This window comes from Solanum dulcamara, chromosome 11 (assembly GCF_947179165.1).
Source record: "Solanum dulcamara chromosome 11, daSolDulc1.2, whole genome shotgun sequence".
Lineage (NCBI taxonomy): Eukaryota > Viridiplantae > Streptophyta > Magnoliopsida > Solanales > Solanaceae > Solanum > Solanum dulcamara.
Window position 1 is genome coordinate 58907402 of NC_077247.1, and position 24112 is coordinate 58931513.

The 24112-nt window shown below is 32.0% G+C and overlaps 3 protein-coding genes across 5 annotated transcripts; 2 read left to right on the forward strand and 1 right to left on the reverse strand.

Moving 5' to 3' along the window:
• Positions 1 to 2898: 2898 nt before the first annotated feature.
• Positions 2899 to 8144, reverse strand: LOC129874108 (uncharacterized). Of its 3 annotated transcripts, XM_055949335.1 has the most exons (8): positions 7736 to 8144; positions 7482 to 7588; positions 6342 to 6455; positions 6005 to 6256; positions 5254 to 5373; positions 4669 to 4766; positions 4099 to 4309; positions 2899 to 3266 (listed from the first exon to the last, which is right to left on the reverse strand). In XM_055949335.1, the coding sequence occupies exons 2-8, from the start codon at positions 7570 to 7572 to the stop codon at positions 3181 to 3183; spliced, it is 972 nt and encodes a 323-aa protein (XP_055805310.1). In that variant the 5' UTR covers positions 7573 to 7588; positions 7736 to 8144; the 3' UTR covers positions 2899 to 3180. The 3 variants fall into 3 exon arrangements, with proteins under 3 accessions (XP_055805310.1, XP_055805309.1, XP_055805311.1); XM_055949334.1 differs by having other exon boundaries at positions 7482 to 8144; XM_055949336.1 differs by having other exon boundaries at positions 6005 to 6253; positions 7482 to 8141.
• A 1679-nt stretch (positions 8145 to 9823) lies between these two features.
• Positions 9824 to 11153, forward strand: LOC129874356 (stress-induced protein KIN2-like). The gene is made up of 3 exons (XM_055949629.1): positions 9824 to 10355; positions 10696 to 10764; positions 10855 to 11153. The coding sequence occupies exons 1-3, from the start codon at positions 10299 to 10301 to the stop codon at positions 10927 to 10929; spliced, it is 201 nt and encodes a 66-aa protein (XP_055805604.1). The 5' UTR covers positions 9824 to 10298; the 3' UTR covers positions 10930 to 11153.
• Positions 11154 to 19350: 8197 nt separating this feature from the next.
• LOC129874271 (pentatricopeptide repeat-containing protein At3g02490, mitochondrial-like) lies at positions 19351 to 21547 on the forward strand. The gene has a single exon (XM_055949532.1). The coding sequence runs from the start codon at positions 19506 to 19508 to the stop codon at positions 21456 to 21458; it is 1953 nt and encodes a 650-aa protein (XP_055805507.1). The 5' UTR covers positions 19351 to 19505; the 3' UTR covers positions 21459 to 21547.
• Positions 21548 to 24112: the final 2565 nt, after the last annotated feature.

A 24112-nucleotide genomic window follows, 5' to 3' on the forward strand; every position in this document is an offset into this window, starting at 1 on the left:
TATATGTGTGTACTCTTTATGTTCTGTTATGTTATATACTCGTTCTAAATTCACTTGCGTGTTTGGTTACCTTGAAAAAACTTTCCGTCCCAGATGCCGGTGATCTTATGAACTACAACTCTTTATTGAATTTTTGGCTATTATTTAAATCAATTTACCATAATAATATACTTTTAATTTTTTTTACAGAATTAATATTAGATTATATTTTGCTTTAAAAATTCGGAATCTAACAAGTGACGGACTAACAACGTTAGTTAAAGATAGGTTACTCATTAAAACGTAATCTAGCCCAACAATATTATTTATCCCCACTAGGATGTCGTTTTCATTGCCTTTACCCTATTGATCTAAACCCTTAGCTTATGGAATCTTCAAATTAGATTGACACAACTTTGTTCCCAATTCTCGCCGCTAGTTTTGCCGGGTTGAAATGAGATTCACGACAAGCTTGGAAAGAAGAGATTCACGAAAAGCTTGGATTGTTCAAAAACTTGGTCTGTTCTTGAGGTATGTAATTTCTTTGCAGCAACCTTGCCTCGCCATGAATTATGAGACGTAAACAAGCTTACACTTTTATAGTCGTAGCTTCAGTTGCACTTAAAGCGCTGGCTTCAGTTGTTAATTTTGATACTCTTGTTTATGTCGTATTCGTGGTTAATTTTGATACTCTTGTTCAGAATTGTTTTGCAAATATACTCTGCTATAACTAGTAAAATCATACTATTAACGATTGCATTCTCCTGTCCTAACACAGTACTTATGTTGTAATAGAATTTTTTGTGTAAATATATGCAGGCATGGATTCACGAGTGGGGGTTTCTCAGTTAAAGTGTATTATCTTGTGAGCACATGTCCATGGCATTTGAGCCATTCTTTTGTAAACATGGTGAGCTGATCAAGTTTTCTTGCAGCTGGGCCTCTTGGATAATAGTGATAAATTAGTTAAATCTAGAGTAGGTGAAAAGGCTTTATACAGTGGAGTTTGTTGGCTCTGGCTTTGTACAGAGCATAATACATTTGGATTCCTATACTTTTTGCTAAAAAAAATAGAAGGTTTGTTGCCGTATTGACAAAGGCTTTGTCATTCAAAATATTCATCTGTTTATTGGTTCTTTACTCTCTTTTTTTCCTTAGTGTTCCCAACATGTATAATATTGGTTTTCTAACTCGAGAGCAATTTTCTCTTGCCAGGGTATTAATCTGAGTTGGTTATCAATCACTATAATTTATCGAATACTAGACAGGAAATCGAAAAAAAACCATCACTGTTATTTGATCCTTTTTGTTCACTTGATTTTCACAAGAAAAATCCAATAGAACATGGTTGTACCCACAAGCTACAGTCTGTTCAAAAGGGACAACAACGAGAAAAATAAACGCCGTGCATTGCTGGTATCTTGGATTGAAGTTAACTTACGACAACTAATTGAAAGGAAATTAACACAACTAATACCCTTGAACGGTTAAAAAGCAACTGATACATTAACAAGAAACAACTAAGCAAACTAAAAGACTATGAGCCCGTTTGGATGGACTTAAAAAAATAACTTTTATGTATGAAGTGCTTTTAGAACTTTGAAGTGCTGAAAGATATTTTTATAAATAAGCAGTTGAGTGTTTGGATAAAAGTGCTTATGTTCAAAATAAGTGTTTGAATTTTAGGATTAAAAGAATAAAAAGGGTAGTTTGAGAATTTAGTTAAAATATAAGGGATATAAAAGTAATTTCCATGGTCAAACAAAATGCCTTTAAGCACTTAGAAAAAAAATTTAGAAATCCTAACTTTTCATTTTTGACTGACTTTAAGAACTTTATGACTTAAAGTTAGCATTAGGCAAATACATTCAAAAGCTAAAAAGGGGTTTATAAGTTGGTTTAACCAACTTAAATCCCCTCCAAACGGGCTCTATGTCCGTGATTGTCAGTAACTTTTTGTAGATACATCTACAAGATTTAAAATTTGCAGGATTCGATTCTAAATTTATAGGATTCAATAGTTTGTGATTGGATTCTAAAAAAAGGTTACTGTGAGTAACGTTTTAGCTATAAAACATACCTCCGAGTAACGTATTATGCTTAAAACGTTACTACCAGTAACATTTCTTTATTTAACGCCGTCAGCCTTATATTTTACATGGCTGAATTTTTTTGAATAAAATATAACCTAAAACGTTACTGAGAAATACGATTATACTAGTTCTGTAAAAAATTTAAAAAATATATTATTATGGTGAATTGATTTAAATAATAGCTTACTTTGGTAAAAAATTCACTCTTTATGTATTGGAATACTCTTTTGACAATTTATGTCTGCTTCTATTACATTGTATTACTTCTCTTTCTCTACTATCTTGTTTTTTGATTTTGTTATTAATATCTGTTTTTTCTTAGTTTTGTTTATCGTATTATTTATTATTGTTATTATTTTATTGTTTCTTTTAGCAATTTCTTTTCTCTACTATATTTTTTTTCATACTTGATTTTGACATGTACCTTTGTTGTTGTTTCTTCTATCGATTAGTAATAACCACTTGAAGGTCTTTTATATGATAAACTTTTCTAATTAATTTTAAATTAGTCTAGTTTAATGGTGAGGCATATCACGATGTAGTAATTGCAGTCCTGTTTCAAAAAAGTTCGTGTACCTATCCAATCTTTACAAGTAGTTGTTTTCATTATTAATTTGCCTGCAAACACTAGTTTGCCACGTCTGAAATAATTCTCCATGTTTTTTTTTTCAATAATTCGTCAAAAGTTATTGCACTTCAAAAATAAATAAATAAATAATTCAGACATATCATGGTGGAAAAGAAGAGGATGTGCTAATTTCCACTTCACTATTCTTATCCAAAAGCTGGACTATCTCACATAAAATTATACTGGAAACTCACGGGCTTTAATGATCAAACTCACTAGGAAATACTGTCATAAAGATAAATAGAACAGAGAATGCTATAATAGAAACATAAAGCATAAGCTTCAGTGAAATTTTTTTTGGCATCTACTCAACTACAACCGAAATTGGGAACTAGATACAACAACAATAGTTCATTACACTCTGCTGTTAGATAAGCTGATTCTCTTTAAGGAAGCAGAACTTGAGCTGAACAATCTTGAAACCGATCCTCTGTAAAATTTGTGCAGCTACAAACTCTGTTATGGAGATTTTCTCTTTGTTCAATAAGGTCGAAACTTTCTTGCAGCCCTCAACTGTTGTATCCGCTTCTTATCCTGCTCAAACTTGCTCTGCAGCACCATGATCTCTGTGCACAATACAAAAGCCAACAATGATAAGTTACAAACAGAAGAACCAGAACATAACTATATTGAAACTCAATCTAGGAATTTATTGGCACGCAAATCAATGAGAAGTCAATTAGTAAGATAGTTGTCAAAGCATGGCATGTACTTTAGTCGAGAAAAATTTAACATTACTGGGCATAAACTACAAGTAGAATAACAGAAGAGAAACCATTGGTTTTAAAACCAACAAACATAAGCTACTGAAGCAATCAAAGATGAGCCACAGTTCCATGATAAAGGGAATAGTTCACCAACCGCGATCACACACTGCATAAAACACAAGCAAGACGAAGAGAGTACTTGGATAACTCGATCTTGGAGATAGAAGATTTCAAGAACAAACACGTGTGAAGGTAACTCTTTTTCTCTTTCCAATAAATTCTCTCTATAAAAAGGGGTGAACTCTTTAAAACTTAAAGAAATTGAAGCTGCTTTTTGAGGTGGTTTTCAAGAGGTCAAATTCACTGCTGTGTCAAGGATTATCTGAGGCTCATTTTGGCTATCTACCATGAATGACAGAAAAACTTGCTAAACTAATGATATAACAAGTTACCAGAACCACGGCTGCCTATTCAGCATCCTAATATTGACTAACTTATAATGACACTTCACCTCAAGCTCAGAGAACCCCTTCATCAGAAAATGTAAGTACCTTTTCATTATTTGATTGATTAGATAAATTTAAACTTTTGATATTTTAAATTTACCTTTTAGAAAAATTTTAATTGAGGGTCAATTGGATACATATGGAGGCAGAAAGTATTGACAAAGGCAAAGATACAATAAACAGACCGTTTCTCTTTGCTTCTCTTTTCTGAAACCGGTAGAAATCTAATCCCACGTCTTTATTTTTCTTTCTGGCCATATTATCCATAACTGCAGCCTGAGAAACAGAACCGACTGCAATTCCAGTTTCAGAATCTGTGTTCTTTTTCCTGCCTTTGTGATGTACAACAACGGTCCATCCATCTTCAGCAGCAAGTGCTTCTTTTTCTTTCTTTTCCTGTATGTACCAGATAGAAAAATATGAACTAGTTCGAGAGTCCAAAAGAACTAGTCTTGTACTTATTGCTATACTTGGTTCAATACAATTTTCATTGTTTGACCCAAAAAAGAACATGATTAGTTGTCGGAAATAAACAAAATTTTGTGAGAACTCTTTAACGATTGAGGATAGAACTCTTTAGAGACTAAGTCCAGCAGTTTTTTTCAAGATTAAAAATAAGCTATGGAGTACTACAATGAGAATTTTCCCCAACCACAAATATGAAAAGGTTCATCAACATCCAAGCATTCTACACATACTCCAAAAAAGGATCATTAACATCAATAAATGACATGATAATCTGGAAACTGATGTACCTGTTCCTTTTTCGCCTCATAGTCAATTATAAACTCATCAATCCTTTCTTGCAACACTTCTAACCCCGGCCTATTCTGATAATAATCAGCAACCCATTCTGCAACCAGAAAAAAAAGGAGATTTTCTATTTATCAATGTATACTTGTGTTCTAATATACAACATTTTGCACTGCTGTCTATCCAAAAAATCATTTCTTTGGTGTGTGCAAGCTAGCCTGGACACCAATGTTATCCCCATAAAAAAAAATTAACATTTCAATTCATCATGTCTAGGAAAATAACTGGCCAAACATTAAGTAAGACCAGGCATGTTTAATCATGTCTCAAAATAAGAAAAAAAAATATTTAACAGCAAGAACTATTAATATGTTGTGAGTAATATGAACGAGTTTCTTTAGAATATTTGACGATGCAAGTGTCATATCAAAATCACAGCGAATATAACATTAGAAGCAACAAGTATTTCATTAACTTTTTTCTTTTTGAAATACTATTATAATTTTCACATTACAAAGTAACAGGTATTTCGTGTGTGTGTGTGTATATATATATATATAGAGAGAGAGAGAGAGAGCAAATCATACTTCGCATTCCTTTGGAGTAATCCTCGTCCCCTGAAGATAGTTCATAAATCTCTTCTTCTTCAGCTTGTTCCCTCTCCACTGGAAAATTATCCTTAGCTATTGATAATGGATGATCCTTCCCTACAATGTCATCAGTCTCTTTTAAATTGCCTATAGAAATTAGACAGCATTGAAGGAAAAAATTCAACTATAGACCTTAAACATAAGTTGTTGTTTTTTCACGATCATACGCATCAAAAGACCTTCAGTAAATCAAAGTGCATGACGGCCATTGGGTATAGCTGTTATTATGACACCACATGCTTGTACAATAAGTATGTTACATTTAACTGGAGCAATGAAATTCATGTCAATTGATAAAAGTGTTATGTCACTACCTTTTAACATTTAAAGTCGTAAAGTATATGGTTTAAAGTACTATATGTTTCTACCGCGATATCCTAAAATAATTCATAGTTTTCTAGGAAAAGTATGAATTTATTACTGTTTCCTGGAAACAAAAATTTTAGGAACTGCAATCAGGATTCACTTCATTGTGTACAAAAGTGGAACTTTTCAGTAGTTTCAATGCTGCATAATTAGAGACATAAGGGCATGCTAGCAAGTGCTATAGACTGCCTGCTAGCGAGAAACTTTTATTGACTCACATCAATTGCTTAAATTTTTCAATACCTTCGATATTTTAAATTTGAAATACATGATTACGAAATAATAGAGAGAAATATTCAACTCAATAATCTTTTTCTCCCACCTCTTTGTCGTTTGGGGACACCGTCACCTTCAGCTTTGCCAGCTTTCTTGTCACTTTTTCTCTTCTTTCTCCTGGATTTTCTTGTCTCCTGATTACCAGGTTCACTCGATATGGTATTTTCTTGACCAATTTCATCCTCTATTTCATTAGATTGATTAACTCCACCACTTTCAGCAAGTACATTACTTTTCCTCTTCTTCTTTGATGATTTGCTCTTTTTCTTTTCCCCATCTGCATTATTTGATTCATCTGCTAAAAAACTCAAATAAATTACCCATATAGACCAACAATTGATGCTCACAAGATAAATTATTAATTAACTTCACCAATTTATTACCTTTATGATATGAGAGATGGCATTCATCTATCTCATCTTTGCTTCTTCTATTTTGCATATTCAATTTCTTCTTCTGCCTTTTCTTTTCTTTTGTAACCTTGGGAAAATTTTCCTCTACAAAGAAGGCATCAATCAGCATCTATATTCAGGAAACATACAGAAAAAGTAAATAAGCATTGGATGAGTGAATAAGCACAAAAGATCCCGGTAAGAACATTTTTCTTTCTAGTTTTATCCAATTTTCAGGATCCTTTACTTTCACATCTTGTCTCATTTACTGATAATATTATAGTCCATAGACAATCTTGTACCCCAGATCTAAAATAACTGTCCTTTTGGGTATCAAGTGTGCTGATAATTTTGCATAAAAGACATTATCTTGATTAATATTCATGTATTTTGAGTGCTCCTATAGAGGAGATAGGTCCAGATTGCCGCTGAATGTCTGAATCACCTAAAGTTTCTCCATTAGACAACCTCAATATGAAGAACTGAATTAAGTAAATAGATAAACTTCACAGCAATGGATAATCCCCAAAGAACATCTGATGTGTGCAAGGAATAATTCATTGTTATGGTCAGTGCATTGGCATAATGTTTCCTCAGTTTGCTGTTTCTAGCTCCTTGCTTTTATTATAGCTAACTTGTTGTGGCAGTTGACAATTCATAGGGAACGCTGATTGATAATGATGAGATGGTTGCTGAGCATTACAGATAATGAGTTTATTACTATGTTTGAAATATAAGACCTGTCTACTGATGGAGTTTGCTATGAAAAATGATGCTTTCAACAAATACAACAAGATACAGATCAATTAAGGACTAAACTATTCAACCTGTTAGGAACCCAGGCAACATGGGTTGTTGTAATGTAACTCATCGAAAACAGCTAACAATCAAATACTTCTCAACAAACTTAAACAAACAGACTACGCTGAATATGTATCAATTGTTCCCTTTTCTATTTATAGAAGACATGTAATTTCCCAACATGATATGAGTGAGATTCAAACTCAAAATGTGGCCCTTTTTTTTTCACTGGAGATTGATTTATTAGTTGGAAGAAAAATAGAGGGGATTTTTGCAATGAAAAGTAAGCAGAGAAAGAGAGAAACGTTGAGGCAACAATAATAAATTTACCATTTTGAACAAAGTTAGAGTTAATTGTTTGAGAGTCTCCATCTTTGTTCTTCTTTTTCTTCAGCTTCCTCTCCAAATCCTTAACACCCATCCTCCTCTCCAGAGGTCTGTTAATGGATAACACAAAAACACAAACAGAAGCTTTGCCGTAGAAAACAAATTCAATATTAATAAAAAAAACAGTGTAATTAGAAGATGGAATTTTTGAGCACTAAATTCAACGGAGAAGAGTTGACAGAGGAAGCAATTGTAACCTCTTATGGCCGTCAAGGAGAGGCGAGGTCTCTGAAAGTATATACTTTGAGACTTGTTTGGCGACAGGAGAACGAACAGGGTAATGGAAATAAAAAGAGAAAATACAAAAAGTACCTCCAAAGTTTTAATTGCAACACTTTAACCCTATCCTTGAGTTTCGGGTGTATTTGCTACCTACAAAAAAGTTTCGTCTTTGATTGATCAAATAAATTGTTTTTACAGAAAACAAATTATACTAATTGTATTTTATATTAGTTCTCTCCTCTTCCCCTCAAACACACTCTATTTCGCCTCCACTTCTGCCCTTAACATTTATCTAAATTAACCCCTAATTTTTTTGAAATAATATTTTTGTCTTAATTAATTATCGAACATTTTTTTAAAATAATAATAAGAAATCACACCCTTCACCCTTTTCTTTGTTCTTTTTGTTCCGTCTTCAACTAGCGAGTAAAGAGGAGTATCAAGTGTTAGGAATGCTTTTTTTTTTTTTTTTTTTGAAATACATGTTTAAGACTTTAAGCAGTGAAACTATTAATGTAGAAACACACTTTCAAATAATATATAAAATTAATTTTACAAAAATATAGCAATTATATATCGGCATAGAGATGTCGAAAGCTTAGTATGTATACTAAACCTATTAAGTGGGCTGGGTCGGGTTAGATCAATTCACTTTTTTTTGCCCACCGGACATGGGGCTGGGCCGGGCTAGACGACACCCTTACTGGGCTGTGCTGATCCGGGCCCAAGAGTGAAAGAAACATAAATAACTCGGCCCATGACCCATTAAAGATATAGCGTCTGGGCTTAATGGTCAGGTAGGGTTGGGCCCATTGGGCTTGATCGTTTTTTTCGGCGTTTATGTATTCAAAAATTTGAGTCAATCATCAATATAGTCTATCATTATTTATTTAATTTAGAATTAATTATAACAATTTATATACTCACAATATACTATTTATTATAGTCATATACTTAATTATATATTATATATATACTTATAATGTATATCTAATATACTCACAATATACTATCTGTATTATAGTGATATATTTACATTATATATACCTACAATGCATATCTAATATACTCACAATATACTATCTATTAGTGTGTATATATACTTATATTTTAATATATATACCTACAATGTATATCTGATATACTCACAATATACTATCTATTATAATAATATAGACGGAATGATCTGCGAGACCCTTGTACTTGACTCTGTTTGTAAGTTGGATCCGTATACTTATCACTGAAACACAATATTTTAAACACATCTGACCATTGACCAAACACATGTGGCATTAATATTACTGAATTGAAAGAATGCGTGATTCCATACGTTTTAAAGCAACTGAAAAAATATTTTATATTAAAAAACATTAAAAAAAATTAAAAGAAAAAATGCCCCAAAAGAAGAAGAAGAAGTCATCTTCTTCAAAGCTTTAGTTTGATGCCCGCACCCCCTACACCCACCCAACCAACCAACCAACCAAATTTTCAGAAATGGTCGTTCGACCAACGGCTATTTCTGAAAAGTGGCTCAAACGGCTTTTTCTGATATTTTTTTAAAAAAATTTGAACTGGGCCGGTGGGCCAGGTGTCTCTTATCGGGCTGATCTTACCGGTCCACGCCAAAAAATAGATCGGACCGGCTCAGTTTTTTTTTAGAATAAGCCAATATCCGGTCCAGTCCCTCTCGTGCGGAGTCCTTAATAGGCTGATCTTATGGGGCCAAAAATCAGGTTGACACTCCTATTGTATATCTTACATAATCGCCGTATGAAAAGAGCAAAATGCACTCTTTTACCGTTAATACATCTACCACATGTAAGTTAAATAATTTCTACGCCCTCCGTTATAAAAAGGCTGTTTAAGAGTCAATTTGACTAATTTTTTAAAGCTAAATTAGATTGTTTAATTTAATATTTTAAAGTTAAAATTCAGATATTCAAAAGCTATACAAAAAAAATACTATATATTGTATTTTTTCACATCAATATAATAAATAAAATATCTTAAAATGTTATTCAAAGTTCATGTAATTTGACTTTAAAAATGAAAATTGTTATGAGTATATTGAAACGAATGGAGTGTTAAATAATACTCCGTGATTCTCACATCATAATTTTATAACCATCAAGCAAATGTTTTTAGGATCTGATACTTGTTTCTATGCAATTCTATGACATGATACAGTAGAGTTTTATAACTAAATATACTTAGTTGAATCTTTCCCCATGATGTGAAAATAAAGTAAATTACATGTTAACTTGAAAAATTATAAACTTATTCCGAGTTTTAAGTTTCTTTTTTCTTTTTAACCTCAAAATAGACTAAGTTTATGCAATTTCTTCCTCATATTGAGGCCTAGAATATGTCTTACCCTTCAACAAAGATTAACAAATGTCAAGCACTGAATGGATGTCAAGATCTATAAATACCCCAATCCTCCTAAGATAATACATCAACAAACAATTTCAAGTTCTTTGAAGAATAATTTGATTTCTCTGAGTTTGTAACACTATCTTAAATTTTAATCAAACAATCATGGATAACTCCCAGAACTTGAGCTACAAAGCTGGCCAAGCCAGGGGCCAAGCCCAGGTAAATCTATGTGCTATAATTACTTGCACATTCTTTTTTACTTTAATATGTTTGTAGATAATTGACGAAATAATAAGTGAATTTATATATATATATATAATTGTCATATAAATATGTATGACTCAAACCTGCAACATAAAGCAATTGTTGAGACACCTTTGTGGCTACTCTAAAAGCATTCCTTATTTCAAAGGGGACTAAACAATTTATGTAAATGTAACCAAAAGTATTTTTAGCCTGTTTGCATTACAATTCTCAAACAAGTAGAACTAGTCTATTATATTTTGGTCATATAGCTCTTCGTCTGACAACACATCATATATGTTATGTTATGCGACAGGAAAAGGGTAACCAAATGATGGACAGGGCTGCTAATGCTGCACAATCCGCTAAGGAATCACTACAGGAGGTTTATTCATATATCTTATTCTGTCTTTTAGCTATTCATAAGACCAAAAAATAATGTATTTGTGTTATATTTTGGTTGATAATTTTGTAGGCGGGGCAGCAAATGCAAGCCAAGGCACAAGGGGCGGCAGATGCAGTTAAAAATGCCACTGGCTTAAACAAATGAAATTATATTTTTGATTGCAGCCAGATGAGCGCATTTTTTTAATGTCCTCTAAAATAATTTGAAGTTTTTATTTTTATTTCAAATTAGGAAAGCAATTTCTTATTACTTAGGATTGAGTATTGTTGAGAGGTTTCTTATTTCTGAATTAAAGAAAAGTTGTGTATAGGTCACGTTGTCACAACTTTCTTAACGTCTTCTTCCTTTCAATCTAATAATAGTATTTGGTTGTGTTGCATTTTCGAACATTGCACTGTTATTTTCAACTTTGTTTAACGCTTTGTTATTTCAATTTGTTTAATGCTTTTAACTTATGGAAGTTAAATTTTATCATTTTTTTCAAGAGAAAGAAAGTACTAACAATTAAAAATCATCTCTTCTTGAAATTCAACAAATATTGTAATCAAATTACACTACATGATTATAAAGTTAATGTCAACTGTAAGCTGACTTTCAAAAAGAACAACCACACATTAACGACACATTGTTTATTATCGTGAAAATTTTCTTGATCATATTTACTTGAGGGATGATAATACATTATACATACATAAACAAAAAAAATGCTACAATCAAGAGAGTGAGGCCAAGTACATAGGAAAAAAAGTAACACTTGAGAACAAAATATTTTTTGCCTTCATATATTTCTTTCCTGTTACATATTAGTTAATTCACAAGCCAAAGCGATGGAGAATAGAAATGATAATCTTGAATGGAAGTCTCAATTAAAAAAAAAATGAATTTATATGTGCAAAATAAAGAAATACAATAAGATATCACAAACTTACAAATTAAAATTTGAGGGTTATATATGAATATGAAAATTATGAGAGTTATGAAGAATATTATTAAAAGTAGAAATTAAAGACATCTGAGTAATGGATAGTTACTCCTTGAAATACATTAAATAATAAAGAAAAAAGTATTTTTAAAAAATATTGTCATTTTATAGTTAGAAGAAGATCAAAAAAGGAGAATTGTTTTTATAAAGAGCAAAATTAAAAGGTGTGAGTTGTGGATAGTTACTCATCGTAAATGTTGATACGTGAAGAGTCTTTGTTGTAAATGTTTTTCTATTAATAAAATATTTATTTATAATAAATTAGGTAATTTACTTTTATAGTAAAATAATTAATTTGAATATGAGAAAGACCAAAAGAAAAAGAAAAGAGATAAATGCAATTAGAGGCCATAGAAAAGTGTCACATTATATTATAATTCAATAAATTTATATATTAATAGTGTTTCTTGATATTTGTTTGATGGTTTGAAGCCATAAAAACTATCAATAAACACTCATTAGGATTTGCATGTCGATTTATGTATAGTTTTAAAAATCAAATCAAAGAATGTATATAATTATAATTTAACCATTGTAAATATTAAAATTATATTAAATTTAAATCCGTAAATTAATTTGGATTATATTAAATTCAAGAAAATAGTCCAAATGATGTGGCAATCCAAGTCAAATATGATCCACTAAAAGCACACCATGTGTCAAAGTTATTGGCAATCCAAGTCAAATTAAATGAGCCACTAAAATCACACTACGTGTCAAAGTTATATGGCAATCCAAGTCAAATTAAACGAGCCATTAGAATCATGTCATGTGCCAAAATTATGTGGCAATTCAAGTCAAATTAAATAAGCCACTAAAATCATGTCACGTGTCGAAGTTATGTGACAATCTAAGTCAAATTAAATGAGTCACTAGAATAATGTCACGTGTATATGTGACATGTTCTGACCAATCAAATTAAAACTCTTCATCAAAAAAAAATCTGATTGGTCAGTTCAAACCAACCAATCAAATCACACCATCATACCACTCCTACAACTATAAATAGGGGTCCTCATTATTCTCAGGCCATAAATTTTCGACAAAGCTACAAAATTTAAGTAATCAAATTCAAGAACGAAGAAAAATATCAAGAAGTTCAAGATCAAGCTACTTGTTCATATTTATTATTCGCCATATTCATACAAGTGTTCGTGACAAATAATTCAAATCCAAAATTGAAGTCGAAAATTCAAGATCAAGCTATTCAATCCATTGACTCTAAATCAAATTCAAGTTCAACATATTACATATTATTTGAAGAATCAGGGGATTATCATACAGATTGTAACATGCACTACATTTTGAAATCAAATATTACACTTTGTTACTTCAATTTTCTGGTCTTGATTATTTATTTTTCTCGGCTCAAAAATTTATTGTTTACAACCATTATAAAGTGAAATAATTCTGTATAAATATTCGGATAAGTGTTAATTAAAACTGACTAGAAATTTATACTCTCATTAGTATTATTATGCGTTGATCCAACTCAATAATGAGTGGCAAGATTAATCGATAATTCAACATAACCCATCTAAATCTAATATTGAAAGATTTGTCTATCGAATGCCAATTTTTTTAATTCCTACTATTATTAAGTTTGATCTTTGATTAAAACATTGATAATAATTGTTAGCATTATCTATCTATCTATATCTATCTATCTATACTATATTAAAAGCATGCAGGTCCTTAAAATGTTGATTGAACTTTTTACCCTTCATTAAAAGACTCTATTATAGAAAAAATCATCTTTTCGCATATTTCTTCCAATTATGATTTCATTATATTATGATATTTAAAATTAAAGAATTCTAAAATATTTGATAAAAATAAAAATATATTTTGACAAATTTTCCTTATAAATCACAAAAACCAACAAATGCCCTAAAGTTCCAAAGAAAAAATAACACGTAATTTTAATTTTATGAGAAAAAGAAAACCAATTTCCTAAAGTTATCCAAAAAAAAAAACGTCACGTATTTTAATTTTTTGAGGAAAAAAAATTCCCAAAAAAATAATCGACGACCTATATATATATATATTTTTAAAAATGTTTTCTTAATCAAAAAGTCTGCTTTATTAATTTTTAAATAGATTACTTTTCAAGTGAAATTTGGATTCTGGAAGTATAATTTGGTTGAAATTGAACCGCCTCATCGTCTACCACTTTTTCTGTGTAAATATAGTTATTCTAAAGGATTTCAGAGTTTTTCTCTTATTCCTCGCATTGTTTCGATCAAAGAATCCATTCATCCAAAATATTACTTAAATTGACCATCCTTCATAATTAATCTCAATAAGCAATTGTCTATCTACTTTAGATTCACTATATTACTAATTCAATTTAAGTAATATTTTGGATCAAAATTAACAAGAATGACACCTTCTTCTATTCTGCTTTTTGTTCTTATTTTGATGATTTTGATTCGAGTTGTATTCTTGCCTTTATTATCATTATCATTTCTGTCATTTTTTATTTCTTTTAGTTAATAACTTTAGAGATTATATATGAATTATACTGGATCAACAATTGATAATGAATTCTTCGTTTTTGATAATTTTTCGTGTTTTCCTTTAGGTTAAAAAATTTTAATCGAAAAATTGAACGAAACAAGCATGTTGTTGCCGAATGAAGTTGCCCAAAAAAAGATCAAAGGTTTATCACTTTTCTTTTCTTTTTTTTGCTTTGTTTAATTGTGACCTAGTTTTACTTATGTTATGTAATTATATTTTGATATATTATTCGTTCGTAATCTATCTATATACTATATTAAAAACATGAAGATCATTAGAAAATTTGATTGAACTTTTTGTCCAATAAAAGACTCTGCAATAGACAAAACCATCATTTACTATTTTTTCAAATTATTATTTAATTATAAAATTAGAATTATGTATAAGACCAAGAATATATTATACATAAGGTATAGGAAAAAATGTGAATAAAATAGGGTTTCCTACTTAGGTTAGAAACCACATACGTATACAAATACTAACAATTGGTTCAATCAATAATTTAAAGTCTTCACTTTTTATTAGAAGACCTCAAAAGCCCAATTAACTCCAGGATATATATTTTATAGTATTTGAATCAGTCTTCATGCACTTCTAGCATGATAATATTTTTATTATGCAAAAATAGCTGGTTTGACTTTCGACTTGGCATCAAGCCATATTATGTTATTTGATTCTTTAATTTATGGTTAAATTTGATTATTTATCTCTATTTTACTTCTTCTTCTTCTTTTTTTGTGATTCAGGTAGTCAAAATTTTACCATGATTATGCTTCCGTCTTTACACTGGTATTCATGCAGTAAAGTCAATAATTTCTTATTATGATTTTATTAAAGTGTGACAATACTTTTGTTTTTTTTGGTACGTCCAAATTTAAACTATTCTGACTTCTTTGTCCTTCTAAAAAGTAGATGTTTGGTTTAGATTTTTTTTACCAATTAACGTTATTTATATTAATTTTTTCAAATTATTATTTAATTAGCTTTAAAAAATTGACAGGTTAAAGGTAATTTCGTTTTCCTTTTTAAGTTGAGTGTCCTAAAATTCTTGGGCTAAAATTCGTTGAAATTTTCATTATATTAAAAAGCAATTTGATTTTCCTTTTAAGTGTAGAGTCCTTTTAAGTATAGAATTCATTAGTTTTTATCCCAAATATTCTTTTTTAGAAATTAAATATTAAAAAAGGATGAGAAATTTATTCTTGGCAAGTAACAATGCACGCATGTAGGCCACTATTGTGTTGTTATTCAATTATAACTCCAGTCGAATTATGGCAGGTATCAAATTATTAATGTTGACTAAGAAATTGTTTTGCTCAAAGAGTTTGAGTTTGAATAAATTGCTCTCTCCATGTAATTAATTATATGAACTGTACATACATATATTCATACCAATGTCGAATGATATATCACTTATTATCTTCTTTTTGCTATACGGGCAACAACTATGTGATGTCACTTATGATGGTGTTCAAGCTTCTTACATCCTTTGCAACTTGTTTGAAATTGAGTTTGGATTCAAGTATTTGTTGATATGTGTTTTGTAAAGGAAAAAAAAAGGTCAAAAATATTGACTATCTAGCTTTTGTTAGTTATTTAAGGAGCTTAGCTCCATTGTTTTTATCTACATCAAAATACACCAAATATCAAAATGTATAAAATATATGGTATAATATTTTTTTACTATTGAAGGATTTTGGGATGGTATCTCTTGGAGGTCTCTTGGATATGGTATTTTAGGTATTGGGTTTCCACGTTAAGTCTTGTGTTATTTTTATTCTCTTTAATTTCTTTGTTATTATTTTCTGCTTGAAGGCGGTTCAAAAAAGATAAAAATTAGTCAGTGCTTTTTTCCAACAATATTAACGTCATGTTATTCGTTAGGTGTTTCAGATTTGCTTATACATAATTCACCTAATTTTTTCTTATTCATGAATTTTATTTTTTATTTTTTTGACCATAGTAATTATTTTTAGAATAGCTCAAGTAGATTTGTGTTAAAGTGATAGAAGATAGGAGTTGGCTGGTATACTTTTTTTTTTTTATATTAGTAATTTTATAAGCAATTACAATAGACCCTTGTGGTCGGGTCCTTCCCCGGATCCTGCGCATAGCGGGAGCTTAAGTGCACCGGGCTGCCCTTTTTTTTAATTTTATAAGCAATCTTAAAATATTAAGCAAGCAACAGAATATAAATATAAACTACAAATGGGAAGCCATTAGATAATTTGATGCTTGAAAAAGGTCAAATATATTTCAATCATTCGGGTATTATTCTGATCATTGCATATAAATGATGTTAATACAATGTATCACAAGCTTTGAACAAAATTATCACTGTACAATTTTATTTTATATATATATATATATATATATATATATATATATATTTGTTACTCCCTTCGTTCTTATTTATATGTCACTATTTTATATTTTATGTGTATTAAGAAACTAAGTAAGTTTACTATTCTACCCTTATTTAATATTTTTTTGAAATCAAGTTTTCAATCAATGAACATGACTTAATTTATTTTGATTAATTAATTTGACTAATAGATATGAATTATTTACTTAGTTTTTCTATGTTGGTCAAATGTATATTTTCAAGGATAATAATTCACAAGGGTAAAATAGGAAGAAATAGTGTCATTTGTGCATTAATTTTGTGAAATGACAAATATTAAGAACCATCTATTTTCTGTACGGACGACATATAAATAGGAATGAAGGGAGTATGATTTAACCCAAGACACACTTGCAAAACACGTATACGAAACTAGCACTATATTAAAAGCATGAAGACCCTTAAAATATTGATTGAACTTTTTACCCTTCGTTAAAAGATTTCACTTTAGACAAAATCATCTTTTCATTATTTTTCTTCAATTAATATACCATTATTTTAATGATATTAACTATTGACTATAATACATATAATAAAAAATCAAATAAAGATATCTTATCATGGTCAAATTCCTATACGAAGAATCTTTTTCCAACTAAAACAGACTTAATCCAAAAGAAAAAGTCCAAAATAATAGGCAAAAAAAGGATTAAAAAACGTCAAACAAAATTCAAAAGTCAATATTAAATAAAGATATTTTAGCTTTTTGGAAGATGATTTTATAGTTTTTTATTATTATTATTATTAATTTATTATAAATAATTGTATTATATTATTATGCTCATATATAATAATAAATTCGAAAAGGAATAGATGACATTTAAAATATATTTGATATTGCAGTCGAGTTTGATGAGAATCAAGAAGCATGGAGGAGAGTTTTTGAGAATCATATTTCACCTCTAAACGATGGAGAATTATTAATACAAATTGATGCAGTGAGTATCAATTTTTAAGTTCATGTGGTACTACTGACAGAAGGTAACAAAAGTCTGATGCTTATTTTTCTAACTCCTTTTTTGTGTATGTGATTAATAGAATTTTAATTTAGTTTATTTTAATGTACTTAAATAAAAACATAGCCAAATATGGTTAGTGATTGGTTACGGTTCAACGCTATTAATTCATGAATATGCATTACTAATATATTCACGGTATTATCGTATTTTTTTCATAAATCAATCAAATATCAATTATTATTTGCTATCTGTTATAGTGACACACATGTATAACACTTGTACATTTAATTAATTTTTATCTTATCTATACTATATTAAAAGTATGAAAACCCTTAAAATATTGATTAAACATTTTGTCCTTAATTAAAAGACTCTTCAATACACAAACAGTAATTTACTATTTTCATCAAATAATTATTTAATTATTAATGTAATATTGACTATAATATTAACTCAAGACTTTTAAACCTAAAAAATTAAAAAGTTTTAAAATATATGCAAACAAGTATTAGCCGAATTATTATAGACTTCTAAAATATATAAGAAGGAGGTCAAGTTTCAACTTATTTCTTCCAATATTGCCTAAAGTTTTCAAAAGAAAAATTGTCACGTATTTTATATTTTTGAGGAAAAAAAATTCCCTAAAATTCCCAAAAAGATAATCCACAACCATCCTAAAATATGTATTTTTTTAAAAAATCACGTTTTTTAATCAAAAACCAGTTTTATCAAACTAGACTAGATGTCTATTAATTTTTAAATAGATTTTGTTTAGCTTTGAATCACTTTAAAATTAAAGTTTCTTTAACCAATTAATTGAGGATATTTTGTTTAGCTTTGAATCACTTTAAAATTAGGATTCCTTCAACTAATTAGTTAATGATAGTTGTCTCTCTTTTTAAGTTTAAATTATTCTTCCAAAACTACCATACGTAAGGAAAAAAGTTAGGTATAAAATTTTCTTATGAATTGAAATCTTGATAGTATTTATGATTTAAAGAAATAAATTTTATTGTGATTTGAGATAAAAAAAAATTTAGAAAAATTTTAATATATTTTTGAAGTTTCTAATAAATAAATTATCATGTATTCTTGATGTACAATTGCTAATTGAGAAGTTTTTGTGAAATGTTGAGATATCTTATGATTCAAGAGACAAATTTACTTGTGATTTGATGCAAGTTTTCTAAAGTTTTAGTATGTTTTTGATGTTTACAATTAGATAGTATCTATAATTAAAGAGATTTTTTTTTTTGTGATTTGAGGTAAGTATTCTGTAATGTTAGTATATATATTCTTAAAGTTTACATTAATTTATTATCATCTATTTTTGTTACACAATTGCTAATTTCGGATTTTTTTTGTGAAATAATGATAATATCTATGATTGAAGAGATAAATTTTCTTCTGATTTGAAGTAAGTTTTTTAAGTTTTTGGTATTTTTCTTATGTTTAATTATTATTATTATAACTTTTATAGCTACTTTCAGGTAGTCATTTTTCTTTATCATAATCATTTATGTTATTGTTAATTTGTTATAAATAATTATTTTAAAGCTTTATACTTAATAATATAACTTATACATAATAATTTAAATTTTTTATATATACATTTATTACTCATGATCGATACATGTGCAACGCGTAACTAAATTAAGACCATAACCCTAATTAGTCCACATTCGGATCTTGGGTACACTCCATTTGACCCGAATCTGTTCGAACTCATTCCATCTGAGTTTTCTCTTCTCATCCATAAACCCTACCAAAATCCTCTTGGTTCATTCCAAAAAAAATCAGCCGAAACACTTTTCAGTTTTCATCAATTAAGCAAAATCTGAATCTAACAAGAAGAATGCGAAATCAACAGCGATGGCTTCTTCTTCTCCGGCATCATTCGCTATCTCAGCCTCACATTTCCAGGCATCTCATTGGTCAATCTCCGTTTCAGGTAAATCGATCTCTTCGTTCTATGACTTCTTCAACTATCCACTCACGTGCATCTCACATGCTTCCTTACCAGCCACTCACAGTTCGTAGTTTCTCCACATCTGAATTGGCTGTCGAACACAAAGATTCAGATCAAATCGCTGTTTTGACTGGTGTTTTCTCTAAACCAAACCGGACTAGTGACGAAATTAAGCATGATTTAGAGTCTAATAATGTTACTGTCTCGCATGATTTGGTTATAAGGGCGTTACGGAGCTTTAATACTGCCCCTGATGCGGCACGTAGGTTTTTTAACTGGGTTAAGGAGAATGAGAGCGAGAGGTTGAGTTCAAAGGTGTATAATTATATGTTGGGTATACTGGGGTCTAATGGATTTGTTAAGGAGTTTTGGAGTATGGTTGAAATCATGAAAAGTAAAGGGTGTGGAGTGTCGAGGGGTACATTTAATCGGGCTATTGAGAGATTTGAGAAGGAGAAGCTGAGCGGCGATGTGGAGAAGCTAAAAAAGTTGTATGGTTCTGAGTTGGCTGACAATTCGAGCAAGGAAGTTTGTTCTAGGGTTTGCAAATTGATTCGTGGAAATGTATGGGGAGATGATGTGGAAAAGCAGTTGCGAGAGTCAAAATTCGAGTTTTCGAGTGAATTGATCAGTATGGTTTTGGAGAAGCTTGAATGTGAAACTAATAAGGCTTTGATATTCTTTAGGTGGATTGAAGAGAGTGGTCTATGTAAGCACAACGAGCAGACATTTAATGCTATCGCAAGGGTCTTAGGTAGGGCAGAGTTCAGTGAGAAGTTCTGGAAGTTAGTTGATGAAATGAGAACTGCAGGATTTGAAATGGAAAGAGAAACATATATTGTGGTTCTGGATAACTTTGTTAAGAGAAAAATGATTAAGGATGCCGTGGACTTATATGAGTTTGCAATGGTTGGCATAAACAAGCCATCCTCGCAGGACTGCACTTTTCTATTGAAGAAAATAGTTGTTAGCAAGGAGCTTGATTTGGAGTTGTTCTCAAAAGTTTTAAGGGTTTTCACAGAAAGTGGCAATTCGTTGACTGGTGCTAACCTTGATGCCATTCTCAAGTCTTTGACCAGTGTTGATAGATTTGGCGAATGCAACAAGATATTGAGAGCAATGGAGGATGCTGGTTTCACACCTAGTCATAATCAGCAGAGGAAAATTGCTTTTAATTTGGGTAGTGGTGGGAAGGATAAGGAATCCAATGAGTTTATGAATTATATAGAATCAACTGTCTCTACTCCAAAGTCTAAAACATGGACATCTTTAATTGAAGGATACTGTGAAGCCGGTGATCTGGCTAAAGCTTCAGATGCATTTGAAATGATGGTCGAAAAGGAAGGGTCATCCCATGCTGGGTATGCTTTAGAGCTCTTAGTTTCCTTGCACTGCCGCAAGAGAAGAGCGATTCATGCATTCAAGCTTGTTGAGAAGATGGTCAATGAGAAAGAACTGCGTGTGTGGCATACCACATATAAGTTCTTGATAGGAAAATTATTGGCTCGACGAGGTTTCGAGGAAGCTCTGGATGTTCTACATTTGATGAAAAGTCAAGATTACCCACCTTTTCTGGATCCCTTCATCAAGTACCTTTCCAAGACTGGAAGTGCTGATGATGCACTTACATTTACTGCAGCAGTGACCGTGAAGAAACTTCCATCAACTTCTGTATTTCTCAATTTGTTTGAAGCATACTTTAAAGCAGGAAGGCGGAATGAAGCACAGGACTTCCTTGCAATATGTCCCAGATACATTAGGAACCATGCAGATGTTTTGAATCTTTTCTGTTCCAAGAAACCCCAGAAAGCAACTGCCACTATTCCTGTGACTGCATAGGCTCAGATGGATACGTTGTCTAGTTTTTCTTTTGCTACAACGTGTTTGGACATTTTTTCCTAATATTTTCTTATGAAAGTTTGCAACCATCTCTGCTTTCTTTAAATATTGGGGCTTAGTCCCTTAGAAACCGTTTATAGTTCACTTGGTGAATTTAATTGACACAAATAAGACATAATTGCATTGGACTCATCAAAGTTATTGTTGATCACTTCATCGTGTTACCTTCATAAAAGTTACTAGTGAACACTTCATCTTGACTCCACTGCGCTGTTCATTTAGTGGTTTTCTGAGTAGGCTTGAGTTAAAAGGGACCAGTAATTGGTCTAGTCTACTTGATCAATCATACAAATTCTCTTAATTCTGGTTTTACTTGATTATGTAAACAACCTTGGAGATTTTCATGTTCCTTTTAACTCCTAACAATGCTGTTAAAGCTAAATCTGTTGTGTTAAATTTATTTAGTTGGCATAATCAGGCTCCTGTATCGAGCTGTGAGCAATTTTTTTGGATTGTATCTGCTCCTTTCCTGTAGTGTAAACTGTTGTATATTAGCAGATATTGTCTTTACTTTGTATATTTTTGTTTGATAACCTTGGAGAATTTCATGTTTACAAGGGTTTGCTATTTCAATCGAGTCCAACTCAAGTTTTTCAATTTTTGATCTCTAGATACTTATGGATCACTGCAAATGCCCTTGAACTCCTTGATATTATTGGTGCTACATTAACTCAATTTTTTCCTGGGCCTAGTGTCATGACCCGCCACTTGATCATGAAGATGGGGGAAAGATCTAGAGTCTTGGAGAGGTTAATAGAAGACTCTAGAATGTTCAAGAGAAATCTTGAAGAAGGTAGAAGAACCTAGAGTCTTGGAGAGGTTAGTGGAAGACTCTAGATTCTTATAGAAGCTTGTAGAGAAGTCTAGAAAGACTTGGAATTCTCTAGAGTGTGTGGAGAGTTCTAGAGTAGGGACTTCTTTGTAAATATGGGAGGACTTGTATAGTAATTTTTATTTACACTTAAGCCCCTTAGGAGTAGTATAAATAGAAGGGGCCATTCATTTGTAAACCATGAAGCAAACAAGTATTCTTCCAAGCAATACAAAAGCCTTCTTCATAAAAGCTCTCTTGTCTTTCTTACAATCTAGCATTCCCTTAGCGATCTAGTCTTAAAGGCTTACTTGAGCTTACAAAATCGTGAAAGATTCGTGAGTAAGTTGTCAAGTGCCGCACGGAGGTCTTAGTTGAAGTCTAAGTCCGTGACAACGTGGTATCAGAGCGAGGTTCTACTAAGGGATATGGCAAGTGAGGGAGACATCAACGCCACTACCGCCACCAACGTCAAGCAAGATGTTGGAAGGAAGCACCGCAAGGGAAAGAAAAACTCTAAGAGAAATGAGGAGGTGCCGCTTGAGCCTACACCAAGCGAGGCCCTAACATCCTACTCACCCTCGGCCACTGAGGTGAGTGATGATGAGCGAGGCGAGGAGCCCGTGGACGTCACACCCGGCATGGAGTGGATTGCAAGGGTGGATGCTGCCCGGCAAGCAGTGGAGATATTAGGCAAGCGCTTGAACAAGGTCGACGGCAAGTTCAAGTCCCTAGAGGAGTTCACCCTTGAGGAGAACGACAACATCCGGAAGGAGTTGGAGGTGCGTAAGGCTGCCGAGTATGAGGTGAAGGAGGTGATTACTTCCTTGGAGTGTCGGCTCATGGACGCGCTAAGCATGATGGAGACCATGAAGGCCGAGATAGCAGCACTCAAGGGAGATGTGGAAGCGGGAAGATGCGTGATGTCCAGCGCGGACAGGGAGGCCAAGATTGAGGCTCCCAAGCCACCTATGTTCAAAGGTGCCCGTGAGGCACAAGAGGTGGAGAACTTCCTTTGGCACTTGGAAAATTACTTCAAGTGTAACAAAGTGAAGAATGACGAGACGAGGATCAACACGGCCGTGCTATACCTCTCGGAGATGGCCATGTTGTGGTGGAAGCGCAAGGAGTCTGAGATTGGGAAGGGTCTTTGCACAATCAACACCTGGGAGCAGTTCCGGAATGAGTTCAAGAAGGCCTTCTTCCCCAACAATGTCATCTATGAGGCCAAACGCAAGTTTCGGGAATTGAAGCAAACGGGTAGCATACGGGCCTATGTGAAGGAGTTCACTACTCTCACACTTCAGATTCCCAACCTCACGGATGAAGACATGCTCTTCCACTTCATGGATGGACTACAAAGTTGGGCCAAGACAGAGTTGGAGCGTCGCCAAGTCAGCACCATCGATGAAGCCATCACACAAGCCGAAGCTTTGACAGACTTCAGGCATGACAAGCATGACCGAGGAAGAGGAGACGAGACGAGAGGTAGTCATGACCAAGGTGGGGGAGATTGTGAAGAGAAACAGCCTCATCCCAAAAACTACGACTACTATAAGTCCGATGGTAAGAAGGCTAGACGACAAGGCGATACCGACAGAAAGGCACAGAATGCGAAGGGGAATGGATGCTACATATGCGGAGGGCCGCATGGCTATGCAAGGTGTCCTGAACTGAAGAACCTTGGTGCCATCCTACGGGAATGGAAGGAGAAAGATGCACAAGGGCAAGAGCAAGGTTCAGACACAACGCAATTGGGCCTGATTGGACTATGCGGAGCTAT